The following is a 16,595-nucleotide window of genomic DNA, read 5'->3' on the forward strand; positions in this document are numbered from 1 at the left end:
TCTCAAAAATGTTCAGCCTTGCTTTGGGATCTTAAAAGGAGATCCTTGGAACCTGCCAAAAAGTTTCTCTAAACATAAAAGCAGAAAAATAGATGAGCAATGATTGCATTCCTCCTCTGGTGAGAAAAAGGGAAAGCTTGGGGGCTTAAGATAAATCATGAGAAGCATTTCCTGGACGTAAGGATGAGGGAATCAGTGTAGGGCAAATCCAAACCACAGTGGGGAGTGGAGCCCAGAGATACCCAAGGCAGGAGAGATCTGTTGGCTGAAGCTTTGCTGTGCCACACACAAGTGGAACAGTCCTTTGCCACCCTAAGGCAGGGACCTGGATCCACCCGTGTCCTACTCACCTGCTCTGCTCTTGTGCACCCTCCACAACTTTGGGATTTGGTTGAGTGAAATAAAAAATAAAGCCCTGAAAGTTGCTACAAAAAAAATATCATATCCAACTTTCTAATTTTCCTAAAAACTCTTTGCTCTTGATCATCAGGTGCACTGAAGGAGGGAGGAAGAGAATAAAAAGCATACTGCTGCTCAGCTCAGTTTGGTGGCAATAAAAATTCCCCCAGTCATTAGAAAAGAAAGGGAAAAAGTAAAAACCTCTTTGTTCTGTTAATGACTGGGAACAGATCTGGGGGTTGATTCTGTAAATATGAAGGAAACCCACTGAAAGCAGCAGGTTTGAGTTTGTATGAATGAGAGTGCAGTCAAACCCAAGGAATTTTGGCCCCAGCTTCTGTTCATTCCCACACCTGTAACTTGGGAGTCCATGAAGATTTAAAAAAAAAAAAAACTAAAATGGAGAAGGTATGGAAAGGAAACAGCAGAAGAAGGCAGTGGAAAGAACAACAACAACAACAAAAAGTAGGGCTGTGCCTGCTCCAGTCTCTAGAGAACCTCCTGTCTCATGCTCTGCTTTGTTCCCATCAAGAAGAAAATACAATACCATTAGGAAACTGGAAAAGACAAAAGAAGTATAAAAAGTGCCTAATAATACCCATCTGCTGTATAAATTGTATAAAACTACCCAGTTTTAAAATTCCAGAAGCAGCCCTTCTGTTTACAAGCTGCTTGGATGAAACCCAGGCCAGGCCTAGCAATTCTTTAGCTACTAAAACCAAGTGATGGACCCACACTGTCAGCATTGCACTTTACACAAGAATAAAGGCACTTCCAAAGCAAGGAAATCCTGCTTTCAAATCCTGCTCCCTGCTTTCTGCCAAATTCTACAGCCCTTAAACATCTGAAGATTCAGAGGGTCTCTCCTTCATCAGCAGGTGGGGGTTTCAAGGCATTTTTCCAATTGCCAAGTACAAATGTAGTTCCTCACTTATTATTTTGCTCTTGAGCACAAGAGCTGCCTGGGAGATCAGTTCTTCTCCTCTTCCAGAAGGTGAGGGGCCACTCTCTGGCACCTGGAGATATCCCTGTATCACAGGAAGACAACAGAAGAGTGCTTTCACTCTAGAAAATCCACCTGGAACCTTTAACATGTTTTTCTCATCCCTGCTGATGAGATGGGAAAGCCCTGATGGCTTTGTTCTCTGCCACAGACAGTAAGAGGGGGATTTACAGGATGCTCAGGCACCCCCCAAAAGGTTTTCCCCTTGTTATGAAAGAACTCTATCACTATACAGTGGATTCATTTTCCATCTGGCTTGAAAATGTAGATGGCAGAGCATGTCCAGCAGGACTGAGGCAATGCAGGGCAGGCTGGAAATTCTGGCAAGAGACAGGAAGGCAGCTGATGAAATGCTGGATTGTTTTCTCCTATTCTCTCTGCATAGTGCTTCACTGTTAGCAAAGTTTACAGACTTTACTCCTTTGCTGGAGCCTTAACAAAAATCCACTGTTTCCACAAATGCCATTGAAAACTTGCAGCCTGCAGTTTGGTTTTCATGGTTTAATGCTGCACCTTGATTTAAGACTTGATTTAAGACTCACCAGGTTCTGCTGTCACTGCCAGCTCCTGGTTCACACTCACACCATCACCTCTTGCCCCAGCCTACAGTCACCAAGATTAATACCTGCAGGAAACTTGCTGGGATTTATTAACTTGAAGGAATTTTTCCAAACCAGGAAAGTTATACTTCATCAACTGGACTAGATGAAGTGCACCCAATCATGTCCCTACAACAGAAGGGAACAACATTTCTGAATAATGAATAATTTCTGAATTTAATGCTTTGCCAGGGCTGTTTCCAGCCCTGTGAGGCTCAAGGTACAAGGATTGAAGAGGAACCTAGGAAGCCTCTTTCCAGTGTTCACTCTAGTGGGTTTAAGACAGTCATCTGAAAAATTAATATTTATTCCACTTCATCCTGGTAAAGAGCTTAACACCACAGCAATGGCAGCTCTGCTAGTGCTGCCTGAGTAAATTCAGTCAGCAATTTCAATAAAATTGGTCACAGGAATAGAGAAGAGAGAGCATTTTCTAGGCAGAGGGATGAAGTGTGCAGATCTCACCAGGGTGAAGGGAAAAACTCTGCTGAAAGATGAGCTGTTGCAAACATAAACAGGATCATCTTCTCTAGAGACAGGAAAAACAAATGTTCCTCTGCTGAAATACAGAATACTGAGCTAAATAAAGTTTTAAACCAGGTGACACCTATGAGTTACACTTTGTCATCACCTGTGCCAGCTCAAGCTGCAAATACTTCTGTAAAGATCAACAGAAGCAAGAGCAGCACACAAGAGTTTTGCCCTCTAGTCTCTGTTCCACCTTTTTCTACAAAACTACTTGAAAAGCTTTCAGAAAAAAAAAACCCAGAACAACAAACAAACATCTTTTAATGAAGCATAAAAGCCAGACCTCAACCCTTTAGATTTTAAAATGCTATTTTCTTTCTTTCTTCTTTTCTTTGGCACTTAGTCTAACTCAGTTTCAAATGCCCAGCAATTCCCCAAACAAGCTGCACCAAAAAGCAGGGGGTCAGCAGTACCTCTGACCCCAAACCCAATCTACCTGCAGAGCAAGCAGAACTGACCAGAAATCATCACCCAGGTTGCCTACTGTAAAACTGGAACAAAACCTTCAGCCAAGAACCCCTCTCAAACCACACAGCTCCTTACTTACTGGCGGCTCATATGTTCTCAGTGCTACCAGCACCAATCTCCTGAAATCCTCCTTTAACAGAGGGAAGCACCAAGTCCCAGCAAAGCTCCACAGTTTAAAAGTGTTTGTGCAGCACTGGTCACTCCCCCCAAACCCCAGAAGTCTGATTCATGTAAATATTTCAGTTTAAAAGTCCTGCCTCTCTCCCCCCAGCTGCTTCATGGAAAGTTTGAATAGCCAAGAAAGCTGGATGGTAACAAATAGCTTTATTTTAAGTCTCCTATTTTAAGTAAAACTCTCCCCCCCTTAAAAAAAAAATAAATCTCTTTCCCCAGAACCCTGGTTCATCCTGTTTTGGAAGGAATCAAGTGGTAAAAAGGTGCAGGTTTATTAAACACTTGATGCTGTTTAGTTCAAAAATCCCCAAACCCCTCATCTGCCACCCAGCCCTTACACAGGCAGAAAGGAATTAACTACCAGAATTCCTGAGTATGGAGATAGCCAAGTGCATACACATTCCTGAGGCCAGAAGACCACAGGAATTGAGGACAAAATGAGTGATTTTGGTATGTCAGGACCCATGAAATAGATTGCTAATGAGCCCCTTCCCAAAAAAAACCCCAGCACCTTATCCCACTGCTTGGGTGCCTGTGCACAGCACGGCAGAGCCCTCACACACTGATGCCACCTGGAAATGTCCCCCTCTGCCAGCTCAAAATATTAAGCAAAATATTAATCAAATTAATAAATCAATTATAAATCAATATTAATCAAAATATTAAGACTCGAGCACAGGCCCTATGAGGAGAGGCTGAGAGAGCTGGGGCTGTTCAGCCTGAAGAAGAGGAGGCTCAGGGGAGACCTCATTGCTGTCTACAACTACCTGAAAGGAGGCTGTAGCGAGGTGGGAACTGGACTCTTTTCACAGACGACCTTCAACAAGACAAGAGGACACAGTCTTAAGTTGTGCCAGGGGAGGTTTAGGTTAGATATTAGAAAGAATTTCTTCACGGAGAGGGTGATCAGACTATGGAATGGACTGCCCGGTGAGGTGGTAGATTCTCCATCCCTGGAGACATTTAAAAAAAGACTGGATGTGGCACTCAGTGCCATGGTCTAGCAACTGCTCCGGTGGGTCAAGGGTTGGACTAGATGATCTCTGAGGTCCCTTCCAACCTGGCTAATTCTATGATTCTATGATTAAATCCATCTCTTCTGTTTCTTCCCAATGCTTTCCCCTAAGATGCCTCTGGATTGCTCACTGGCTGCTCCAAACAGAATTTCACAGAACCTCAGGATTAAGTGTATGGCACCAATAATGTATTATTTTAATGCAAATAAAACCTGAAGCAAGGAAGTATTTTCATCCTGACTCACCCCAGTGATAAAGAACGTGTGTGCACTGACAGGATTCAAAGTCTGATCATTACCTAGCACCTGACTAATGGATGAAGAGACATCTGACTGAAAACCCACTTGATCCAACACCATAAAACCAAGGGGTCACTCATTCACTACAACACATTGCAAGCACTTGGTGTTACCTCTGGTTTGGGGGCAAGCTTTTAATTCTTCAGCACCCAGTTATCTAGTCTGCCCAGACAGAGGTGCAGTCAAGCACTTGCAGCCTGCAGGGGAGGTTTGGGAGATAGAAAAAATGAGCAGCAGCCTCCAGGCCCCAAGGTTGTTCCCCCATGCCAGGGGAGGGTGGGTGCCACCACTCAGGACCATGAAAACCCCCAGAGAACACCCAATGCTGGAGGGCACTTCCAAAGCATGAAGTAGGAGCATTCACCCCTAAAATCAGCAAGGAGGAGACAGCAGGGTACAAATTAACACTTCAGCTCACTACTGGGGGGCTGAACACCCCATAACCCCTCCTGTCTCCTCACCACAGTGACCCCAGGAGAGGCAGGGAATGCAAACAGGGTCTGGAGCCCTGGATGGAGCTGCTGCCACCATCACCTGCAGCTCTGAGCTGCAATGCAGGGACCCAGAACCCAACCACAGCGTTTGATAAACATCCCTGTCTGCTTGTGGCACAGCAACCAGCTGTGGATCCTCCTAAGATGAGTACGAAGAATCAGTGTACACTGAAAAACACAACAGCTTTCATAGGAGTGGATTGTTTTACAGCAGAACATTGGGTTGGGAGAAATATTCAGCCTTAACCAAAACTTCCCCACAGAGCTTTTAGTTTCCATAGCAAAAAGCACCTACTTGCTTTGACTCTTATTTTAGAAAGGCTGTGAGCAGCTCAAACTCCACCTTCCTTCTCTGGAAGGGATCCCAGCAAGTAACTTCCAACTCATTCCCAGCTCATCTGCCACAACTCCAACTGCCATTCACTTTTAACCAATTGCACAGCAGCAGCTTGAAAACCTAACAATAGAAGGCAGAGTTTTGAAAGTTTAATGCAGTTCCAGCAGCTATTCACCAAAGAGGCTTCAGAATAACAGAGCATTCAGCAGGGAAAAAAGACCCCATACACCCAACAAACCAAAACCAAGCAGGGAAGCTGCATTCTGATTAATGAAATGCAACTAAATTTGAAAGTAAATTTTCCAGTCTTGAAAAACAAACACAGTTTCACAGTCAGGAGGAGCTCAGTGCCTACTGATGAACCTGAGTAAGCTCTGATCCACCTCAGGGCCTGCGGAGGGCTGCACAAGGGGGACAGGGATGAGCAGAGGGCACGAGGTGGAAAACCAGCCCCAATTGTGTCCATGAGGATGAGGAAGCTCAGGCCTGGCAAAACTCAAGTGTCAGAACCCAGCAGAGGAGATCTTTGGTCAGGTTGGCAGGAGCCAGGCTGGCACAGATCCCTACCCAGCAGGAACCCCACCAGGCACTGCAGTGTCCCCCCAGGGCAGTGGGTGCTGGAAGCCACCAAAGCTCCAGCTGTGCCACAGGGCTGGGACACTCTGCATCAGCAGAGGCACAAAATGAAGCCTGGCAGGGATGGCTGGAGAAACAACTGAGCAAGTTTAATTCACATTAAAATAGGGATGGAGCAACCCTACTATGAGGAGAGGCTGTGGGAGCTGGGATTTTTCAGGCTGGAGAAGAGAAGACTCTGGTGGGACCTTAGAGTTGCCTTCCAGTCCCTGAAGGAACCTCCAGGAAGGCTGGAGAGGGGCTTTTCATAGGAGTGTCCCATGATAGAACAAGGGAAATGGATTTAAACTGAAGGAGAAGTTTAGACCAGGTATTAGGAAGAAGTTCTTCAGGAGGAGGGTGGTGAGACTCTGGAACAGAGAAGCTGTGGCTGTCCCCTCCCAGGAGGTGTCCAGGGCCAGGTTGGATGGGGCTTGGAGCAACCTTGTGTGGATGAGAGGTGTCCCTGGGCATGGCAGGAGGGATATGAGCTCTAAGGTCCCTTCCAACCTCAGCCATTCTGTGATTCTATGAAGATGGAGACAATAAAAAAAACCCCAAACCAAACACGGAGTTGACCTTTCAGAGTGCAGCCACAGAGTAAACTCTGCAAGTAACACTGAAGTAACCCAAAAGTAAAATAAAAAGCAAAATAAACAGAAGATTTTTATTTAGCACAATTGCAGCTCTTCAGGAAGAGCACATCTTGAGTTATTTTTAGGGAGGCAGGAGCTAAAGTTTCAGCAAGGTAAAGCCAACCATTAGCACTCTGTCAACTCCTGTCCACAGAGAACTTGATACTTTATTTTCAAGAACTTAAAAACATCTTGCTCAAGATTTCAAAATAAGGAAGGGTTAGGGATCTGGGCACCTCTCACTTTGTTTACATGGTTGGGTAAATATTTTACATCTCAAGCAGAGTTAGAACACTTTCTAAGAATATTCCAACACATTCTTTCATACCTGACTAATAATTCATAAAAAATACTTGCCTCATGTCGTGGTTCAGCACAATTAGGCAGGAACTGGAGCCATATTTGGTGGAAGTTAAAAAAAAAAAAGGGAAAATACCACTAAGAAAAATACCAAATTGAAACAGCAGAGATGATGCCTATTTCAACACTCATAATGAGGTGTTTGTGTAGAGCAAAGGTGTCCATTTGGGCACTGAATAAGGTTGGCTCTTGAAAATGGAAAGCTCTAAAATGGAAATGGATTCCAGAAGAGTCCACTCCAGCTCCTCCAAAATTCAAAATTGCAGCTGCCTTTCTGAGTGTTTAGCTCAAAGAAAAAAGAAAAGCCAGAGTTTGTAAAAAAGTGATTTATTTGATAGTCTTCAAAGCCTGTCCTTGGAAGGAATTTTATTCCAACTCTTTTGGATAATCCAAGGGGTTCACAACTAAATTAGCATCCTCCAGTAGTAGAGCTTCTGCATTATTTTAATAAAGCCTTAAGAAAACAGGACCTACTGCAGAGCCTGCTAATTAAAGGCTCTACTAATGGACAAAGCAGCTCTTTCTCACCCTAGGATTCCAACTCAGTCCTGAGCAGATGCAACCAAACCCAGGACATTCCAGAGCTCTTCCCAAGGCCTGAATTTTCAGCTTGCTGTTGTCAGTGTGGCAAGGGAAGATCATCACTAAATGAACCTCTTGGTGGCAAAAACCTGGACCAAAACTCACCTGGGGAACACCCTCAGCAGGAGGGTGCTGGGGTGCTCAGTGCCAGGGCTCCAGCTCCTCTCTGAGGGATGAGCAAAGCTTTGCAGTCTCAGGGCTCTCAATCCAGCTGCCCGAGTTCACAGGAGGTTTTGTTTGGAATTGTTATTTTTAATTCAGCTGGGGCAGGCTCCTAATTAAAGATAGCACTAAGTGTGTGCAGGGGGAGGGGGGGGAGAAGGGTCTGTTTTCTGCATTAAGAACAGTTTCATCTTTCAGAAATGCACAAAATCCACTCTGCCAGTGGTGAAGTGGCATTTCCCATGCTTGCCTGCAACACCTTTAAAATGGTCTTGGAAGGACTTAAGAGCACAAAGTGGAGTCAGATGCAGGTGCCACAGCCATGGCATATTCACTCATTTTCAAAAGCAGCTTTTTAAAAGGAGAGGCTCACCCTATGATCTTGGCAAAGAACATTTTGTAATAGGGCTGTCTGACAGTCAGGGTACCATTTAAATATAGCACAGCCCTAATGCACTAAGCTCTCCACAGCTTTGTAATTACCAATCCCCAGAAATCCAGTTCCCCTGTTGCTCAGCCACCAGTAGGTACCAGACACAATGCCCCTGGGTTCACTTCAGTGCCTTGCACAGCACATCCAAAGCTCAGGACCAGCTGGTTATCACTGCTCCTTAGGTCTCACAGCCCAACCCCACAAAAATACCATTTCCTCACTATCAATCCCTTCCTTTAGGTCCTTCTGAGACAGACACATCACAGAGCCCTAGGAGGGGAGCCTGGCAGGCTGAGAGCAATGATGCAGAATCACAGCCACCTTGTCATCCCACTCACCAGCAGCCAGGACAGAATGTCTGCCCACAGCTTCAGCCCTCCACCTGACAGGGCCATGGGACAGGGGCTGAAATACAGGGAGTGTTCTGGGAGGTGAGAGTGAGAAAGCCTCCTCACCCACCTGCTGCTCACACATACCCAAAAAACCACTCAGCACTGATATTTTTCTCCATTAGCACAGCATCAGGATGGAAGCCTTTGGATCAATAGCCAAAAAGGTTTTAATTTGCCCTGCAGTGCAGCCTCATCCAAAATAAGAAGCATTAAAGGTAAAAGCTAAAACCTGTCTGCTCCAACATGACTCATACAGAGCTACCAGAAGGATGGATCTGATCAAAACTGGGGATATGAGCAAAAAAGTTGAGTTTTTGAGGTGCTTTGTATTAAAGCTAAGCCATTTCACAAATACACCTGAATCAGTTGATTTGGAGTCACTGGATAATGCTATTTTTAAGATTTGCAAGTTGGTCTGAAAAGAAAAAGAACAAAGTAGATCCTATAGAAAACAGCCTGGAGAAAAGATTTTGCTCATATGTATTAAATGAGTTGTAAAAATAAACATTTAAATAATCTTTTTTTTTTCCTCTCTATTCCTTAGTTGGCCTCCTGAGCAAAGTTCCAAGAAAGAAATCAGACTTTCTGAAAACCTCCACAGAGGTTTTCACATGCAGTGATTTTCTTTTCCATTAAAGTTGTGTTTTTTTTTTTTAAGTCTTTTTCTAAAAACTGTATTTGTATATTGTATAAAATAACCTTTGCCATCCTAAACCTCCATCTCCTGAGTTTGTACCAGTCCCTAACACCAGCCAAGGAGCAGTCCTCTCAAAAAGCATCAGGCTACCAGGGGGCTGGCAAGTGTCTGCTGAACATTTCAGTCAATGGATTAAGGGAACTCATTCATAACATTCCAGGCAGATGTAACCTTTTCCCTGGCTGGGGATTGTGCAATGCCATGAGTTTTAATCCACTCAGCCAGAGGAAGAAGAAATTAGCTGGATTTCACATAGGGGAAAGCTTCCCTAGTCTGTTTTCCTCCATTATGTGTTCCAGTTGTGTTGAAGCAGGTGATGGTATTAAACCTGTAAAATCCCCCCTGCTGATATCCCCTCCTACAAGAAACTCTGCTGCTGCAGGAGCTGCAAACTACTTCTCCCTGCCTTTCCCCTATGAGAAGCTTTCACAGTTCCTCCAAGTTATCAAAACACCCCAAGCAAGAACCAGAATCATTCCAGTTAAAGAGAAAAAACAATGCAAATGATGATTAAGCTGAGAAAATCACTAAAGTTGGGGCATTTGCTGAATGAAGACCTTTAACAGGCCATCCTGTGGCATCATGAGGACTCACAGGTTACTTTCAGGAAATAGAAAGAGCTGTTGTACCAGCAGAGAGAGCCACAGAGCTGGGCTCCCAGAGCCAGCATAGTAATTCTGGTGTAAACTCTTCTTTCCTTAAATGTGGCCTCAGCCTTTTTGCCTGCCTCATGTGTTTTATCAGAGCTACACTGCCAAAACTTCCCACACAGGCAGCATTACCTGGCAGCAGTGAATCATTGCACACCTCTGCTGATTGCTGCCACTCCTCCTGCACGTCCTCACACTGAGGAGCATCAGGCACAGGGTTCAGCTGTTCTGTTATTTTTATGGCTGCTCAGCTTCACTTCCTTCTGAAAAAAATAATCTCTCTTTCAATGGGCTAAATTACTACACCCCAACACACAGGTTAGGGATGTGGTGCTGCTTTACAACAGGTAGTTAGTTGGTAGTTGCATTCAGCTCCCAGTTCTTGTAATCCCCACTCCTGCCACTGAAAGGATGACTAAGGAATTTTAAACCATATTATTTGTCCACAAAGTGCAAAGGCAGACTGGGCACGCAGAGCTCTGCTCTCTTTTATGTCTACCAGACTTTTCCTTCAGCCCTTTTTGCTTCTTTTGGCAAAGAGAATTGGATCCCAGGCAGTTTCTGATTCTCAGAGTAAATTGCTGACTCATTAGTTCCCCATTGCTCTGACAAGGGGGATTCCTGCAACATGGTCCAGTCCACAGTCCCTGGAGGTGAACTGGATGAACTTGTGTTCATATTTGAAATTATGTTTTTAGTAGCAAAACTGATGCAGTGCCTGGATATTCCCACACTCAGGAGCCATCACTGGATTAACACCATTTTTGTGCACAAAACACACTTGAAATTGTTCTGATGGCAAAAAACAGAGAAGAAAATCATCCCAGTTATTACAGATGGAATTACTGATTGGTACATTTGGTCAGTGCCCCTTCAGCCATGATTTTCCTCCTGAATTTCAGGGCTGTGCTGACCAAACAGCTGCCCTTCAAATGTCCTTGTGTGCTCTGACAAACAGAGCCAAAAAAAAAAAAAATAAAATCACCAGACCCAGCATATGGTCTGTGCTTGGGTCAGAGGACACACTGACAAAAATTGGAACTGCAACAAGAGGCAGGAAGAGAAAGAGCCCTGAAAGCTGAAGCCATGAGAAGGGAAGTCCCAGGACTGCAGTTAATCCCAGCACCTGTAATTATTCCCCTGTTCCAGGCTCCTCTCACACACCCAGGTGAAAGCCCACGTTGCCTTTGTGGTTCTGCTATGTCATAACCCAGTTTGGGTTCCCAGTCTGCCAAGGAATCCCAGTCACCAGTTCCCTGGGACAGGGCTAAATAACAAGGTCTTCAGCAAAAAAACCCACAACAAAACCAAACCAACCAACCAAACCTCCAGATTCCAGGAGATATTCCTCATTTCTACCCTCTTCCCTTTCTCTGGAAAGCTGCAGAGCCTTCAACCCTCAAAACCATTGCTCCTCAGCCTCTCCTCCCACCAGACACATCCAGAGCTCCCTCTCAGCTGGGAGCTGCCCCAGCCTCTCCAAGGAACATGAGCAGCACAACCAGGATGTCAGCTCAGCCACTCTCACCTCAGAAAACTGCAATTTTCTGCAGTTTTGCCCCCATGCTGCAGGTGGGATGGAGTCCTTCCCTTGGGTGCTCCTCAAGCAGCAGTGGGTACCTTCTTTCCCCCAGGACTCATCAGGGCTGCACCAGGAATGCTTCCACACTCCCTGTTTACCCTAGGGTTGGACTCATCTCACCTGAGCTGCCTGTATTCCCAGCTTCTCTCTACAGACATCAGTAAGAAACCAGCACTGGAAGGCTGATGCAGCTCCTCAGGATGCAGATGGGATCAGCCTGAGGTTGCTGTGTGACTGACAATGAAATTTGGGGATTTTTCAGGACAGGGGAGGCTGCTCAGTAGACATTTCACATGGAAAAGCCATCCAAAAACCAAACTTGTACCAACCTTGGTAAATGATGGGCCCCAAGCTCTAGCTGACTGGCATGCTGGCATCAGGAACCTGAAATCAGAGGGGTTTTCATCAGCAGTTTGGCCAAGTCCCCCAAAACAAAAGGTATTGCAATCACACTGCTTCATTAGAGAATGTTAATTATACTAAACTGGTAATTTCTGAACTCATCATTAGCTCTGGTTGTGCTATTTATGAAGACAGAGAGAGAGGAAATGGTGGTGGCTCCCCACCCCTTTCCATTTCCCCACAGAAAGGTTTTATTGTGTTTCTTGTGCAGATATGGGCTACAGCAGCCAGTAATGCACTGATCCTCTAACTAAATTTACTCTCTATTAAGCAATTAACTTCAAAATCAGGAGATCCTTTAGACAGCTGAAGTGGCCTTTAGCAGCAGGCACCAGTTCAGCATTTTTCCTGCAAAGAAAGAGCTCATTGTCCATCCTTTCCTCTGGGAATCTCTAAGCAGAACCCAGCAGCTCCAGAATTCATTCCTCAGTTTTAGGGAGGCTCATTTTGCATTTCTTCAACAAGATTTCACTCTCTAGCAGGAGGCAGAGTTTTTAGACTCTTCCCTGGCAAGCAGATGGCAAAACCAAGAGGCTGCAGGTCTGTGCTATTTCAGGGAGCTCTAAGTCTCCTTCCACAGGTTGTCTGGCTGCTGAGCCAGGCTGTCATCATGCAGGGACTTTCATAACAGGACTGCAACACTCTGATGCAATTATGAACACTGTACCACTGCTCCCTGCTGCTTGCCCAATATTCCTTGGTGATCAGAGCTTTCAGCAAGAGGGGATGGAGGGAGTGGAAATTGCCAAGAGCACTGAAATCTTCCAGCAAATTCATTACAAAGGGGGAAGTGTTGGTGACCTTGCTCTACACCCAGATTTTCTGCTGATTCTGTTTTCTACTTATGGCTTTTCAGGGATTTAAAGTGGATTTTAAACAAGATTTTCCTCTGCTTCCTTTAACTACTCTGCTACAAGGTGCACCAAGCACTTGGCTGCCTGTCATGGGCACAGGGAATGAGTTCAAGAGGAGGTTGAGTGACAAACACATCCCAACATGCCCCTAGTTTTATGCTGCAAGCATCAACTAATAAAGCCAGAGATGATTCTCCTCATCACCTGCACAGGCAGGCTGAGCCACCACACACCAAATGTTACAATCTCCTGAGCAAAAAACTCAAGACAGGGGTTATGCAAACCTCATGGACCCAGAGAAAACAAGCCTGAACAAGCCCAGCTCTGAAGACACCTCAAAAAGCCTGAGGTAAGATCAGATTTCTGATCAAATCAGCAAAACAATGAAGGTTTCTCAATTAAAAAATACTTTGGGTAAGGCAACAAAGATCAGTGCTGTGGAGAGCTCAGGTAAGGCTACCTCTGGAGCACAGAAAAATAAAGTCATTTTAGACTGGCCACACTCAGGTGGAACTCAGACAAAACATTTCTGGTACCACCAGTGATGAGGCTTCCTGCTTTTGAGGCTCTGGAATTCCTTCCACTCAAAGAACTGTCCCAAAACCTTTCCAGAAAACAAAAGGGAACAACAAAGCCTCCAAAACACCCAACCACTTTTCCCCCCTGGGGGGAGGTTCATGTAATTTACATCTAACAGCTCAGATGGAACTTGTTGCTCACCAAGGTTGAGCTGTAAATAAATTTTATTTTAGCCCTTTTGACTCCAACTTCCTCCAGACAGACACCTGCAGCCTGATGGGCTCAACTTTATCCAGAATAACCACAAACTGAAAGCTCCAAACCCAACCCAAGGATGGGATGAACTCCTACCAGCAAGATCACTCCAGTTTGAAGCCCAAATCAAACAGAAAATTCTTCCCCTTCAAATAAACAGCACTGAAGAGATGAAAAAGCATTTCATCTGCTGCAGAGAAGTCTCTTTGGAGACAAACACCAGCTCAGCTAACAGCACACACCTCTTCACTGCCATGCCTGACTTCAAGGTTTTCTTAATGGCTTTAAGAGCAGCTGAAACAGGTCTGGGCAGAGTTTTCTGCACAAATCTCACTTGAGGATTAGTCTGCACAAACTCTTCCATTCCAACCAAATCAGACCAGGGAAAAGCCTCTCACCTGGATGTTATTACAGAAAATAAAGACAATTGAGTCAGGACAAGCAACCAAGGCTGCTTTGCAACAGAGCATTTTTGGGTTTAGTGCCATAATGTTGAAAAGAGCACCAGTCTATTTGTTTCAGTAAAGCTTTTCTGTTTTCCTAAAGAAAATTGCTCCACCTGTAACAAAGGAATTTTTAACCCAGTCTGCAGAATAACAGCTCCTACAGGCAGCTTTGCCTACAGACTAACCCAGAGATTCACTGCTCTGATGCTCGTTCACCTTCATCACTGCAAACCTTCATCTTCTGAATCCTGAGTATTTATAACCCTTAAACCCAGGGGACTCTCAGCAGGCAGGGGGTAAACAAGGACACACCCCAAAAGGCAGAGCTGAGCCTTTCCATTGATTCCCTGACCCAACCTCCTGCTGATTAACACCTGGTGATTGCTGCTGATGCCAGAGAGGATAAGGCAGGAGCTCAGGTGAAATTTTCAGCTTTAAAGCCACAACCTGATGCTACAAGAGGATCTGGGGTTTGCTGCCACAACCTCCACAAACTCTCCCTCCAGAGATGTGTTCTCAGCCTCCCAGGTTTATTCCCCAGACTGCCAGCATTCTTGTTACCTTTTTCCTGAAAAGCCCAAGGTGACTGAGCAGGCAGCAGAGAGCAAGAGCTGAGACAGGGGAAATGAGGACACAGATTGGTTCCTAGGAGCAGAGGCAGGGTCTCAAGTTGTGCCAGGGGAGGTTTAGGTTGGAGATTGGAAAGAATTTCTTTCTGGAGAGGGTGATCAGGCATTGGAATGGGCTGCCCAGGGAAGTAGTGGATTCTCCGTGTCTGGAGATCTTTCCAAAGAGCCTGGATGTGGCACTGAGTGCCATGGGCTGGGAACCACGGGGGGAGTGGATCAAGGGTTGGACTTGATGAGCTCTGAGGTCCCTTCCAACCCAGCCAGTTCTAGGATTCTATGAGGCAGGCTGAGGGCTCCCCTATTGTACCTCGGGAACTCCTGCTCCCTTTCAAAGCACAGTGAGGCCAGACAGGAGGAAAGGCACAGCAGATTCAAGCCCAGAAACATGATTAATAATAACAATGCACCAGCCCACGACCCCAGGACACACATAGAGGGGCAGCACGACCCATCAGCACCCTGAGAGGCCGCTTCCTCCTCTTGGGGGGGAGTTGATCACGAGCAGCAACCTCCCCACAGGGCACTGGGCACAACTTCGAGACCTCACAGACACCCAAGGGGAAGGGGGGGGGACGTGTCCCAAATGCAGAGCTGCAGCACCAGCTCAAGGGTAACAACAGTCCCGGCCTCCTGCCAGACACAGAGCGGAGGAGAGGGCACAGAAGCCTCTGCTACACACAAACACAGGCAGGGGGGAGCATCCCCAGCCCCACACAGGGACACAGAAGGCCCTGGGCGCTCACAGGCGTCCCCTCAACCCCCCTCCCTTACCCCATGGGCCCTCCAGAGCGCAGACAGAACAATGGGATCCACCCTGACGCCACCGACAGCCCCGGGGCCCCTCAGACATCATCCCCTAAAGCAGCAAAAACCCAGCCCCGAGGTGCCCCCTGCCCGGGCACAGCGCCTGGCACGGCCGCGCCAGGCCCAGAGCAGGCCCGGGAAGGCCCCTTCACAGAGAGCCAAAAAGAGCCCTCCCACAGCCCCCCACCGAGCCCTACAGAGGGCAGGGAAGACCCCACGGGTGTCCCTGAGCCCCACGGGGGGTGAGGAAAAGCCCCCCCGGTGCCCCCCCCCTCCCCTCGGGCCTCACTCACCGCGTCCCTCAGCCAGGCCGCTCCCTCAGGCGGACGCGGGGCGGGGCCGCGCCGCGCTCTGATTGGTCCCGCCGTCAGGACGCGCTGGCCAATCAGAGGCCGAGGGGGGCGGGACTAAGGGCGGTACCCGGGAGCTGCGCATCCCCCGCATCCCCCCCGCATCCCCCCCGCATCCCCCCCACAGCATCCCCACAGCATCCCCACAGCATCCCCCGCATCCCCACAGCATCCCCACAGCATCCCCACAGCATCCCCCCCCGCATCCCCACAGCATCCCCACAGCATCCCCACAGCATCCCCCCCCCCATCCCCACAGCATCCCCGCAGCATCCCCACAGCATCCCCACAGCATCCCCACAGCATCCCCACAGCATCCCCCGCATCCCCCTCACATCCCCACAGCATCCCCCTCATCCTCCTCATCCCCCCCCACCCCTCCAGCATCGCCCGCATCCCATCAGCATCCCCACAGCATCCCCCACATCCCCACTACTCCCCCCTGCTTCCCTCCCAAATCTCCCCCCGCATCCTCACAGCATCCCCTGCATCCCCCTCATCCTCCTCATCCCCCCCCACCCCCCAGCATTGCCCCCATCCCATCAGCATCCCCACTGCATCCCCACATCCCCCCCGTATCCCCACAGCATCCCCCGGATCAGGGATTCAAAACCTGCCAGAACTTTGCCAAATCCAGCCAAAGCTGTGGCATCTCTGGGGCTTCCTCAGCACAACTCACCCCAAAACTCTTCCCCCAGCCCTAAAAATGTGAGTGAACACCCGGGCTGGTCTCCTCCTCCCTCCTCTGTCCTCCAGGAGGGAACGGGATGGGTTTTGCTCTCTCAGTTTGGGTGTTTCAGGTTCACACCTGCTGGGCAGGCTGTTCCATCCTCCCAGTGGGTGTGGTGCCAAGGATTGGAGCACCCGAGCAGGGGCCAACATCTCCACGAGGGTTTTTGCTCTGCCCCTGA

The 16,595-nt window shown here is 47.4% G+C and overlaps 1 protein-coding gene across 5 annotated transcripts in view; it reads right to left on the reverse strand.

The window, feature by feature from the left end:
- Positions 1-15,691, reverse strand: part of KCTD20 (potassium channel tetramerization domain containing 20) — a 28,576-nt gene extending 12,885 nt beyond the window's left edge. The window contains exons 1-3 of one of the 5 annotated variants that reach the window (XM_030465422.1): positions 15,628-15,680; positions 11,755-11,809; positions 4,600-4,683 (exon numbers count right to left, since the gene is read on the reverse strand). Coding sequence is in view for 2 of the 5 variants with exons in the window: in XM_030465419.1 (XP_030321279.1) it covers positions 11,546-11,583 (38 nt within the window). In the remaining 3 variants the exon portion in view is untranslated. The other 4 variants (XM_030465421.1, XM_030465423.1, XM_030465419.1 and 1 more) reach the window with 4 other exon arrangements.
- Positions 15,692-16,595: the final 904 nt, after the last annotated feature.

The sequence above is a fragment of the Calypte anna genome, chromosome 26, assembly GCF_003957555.1.
Source record: "Calypte anna isolate BGI_N300 chromosome 26, bCalAnn1_v1.p, whole genome shotgun sequence".
Classification (NCBI taxonomy): domain Eukaryota; kingdom Metazoa; phylum Chordata; class Aves; order Apodiformes; family Trochilidae; genus Calypte; species Calypte anna.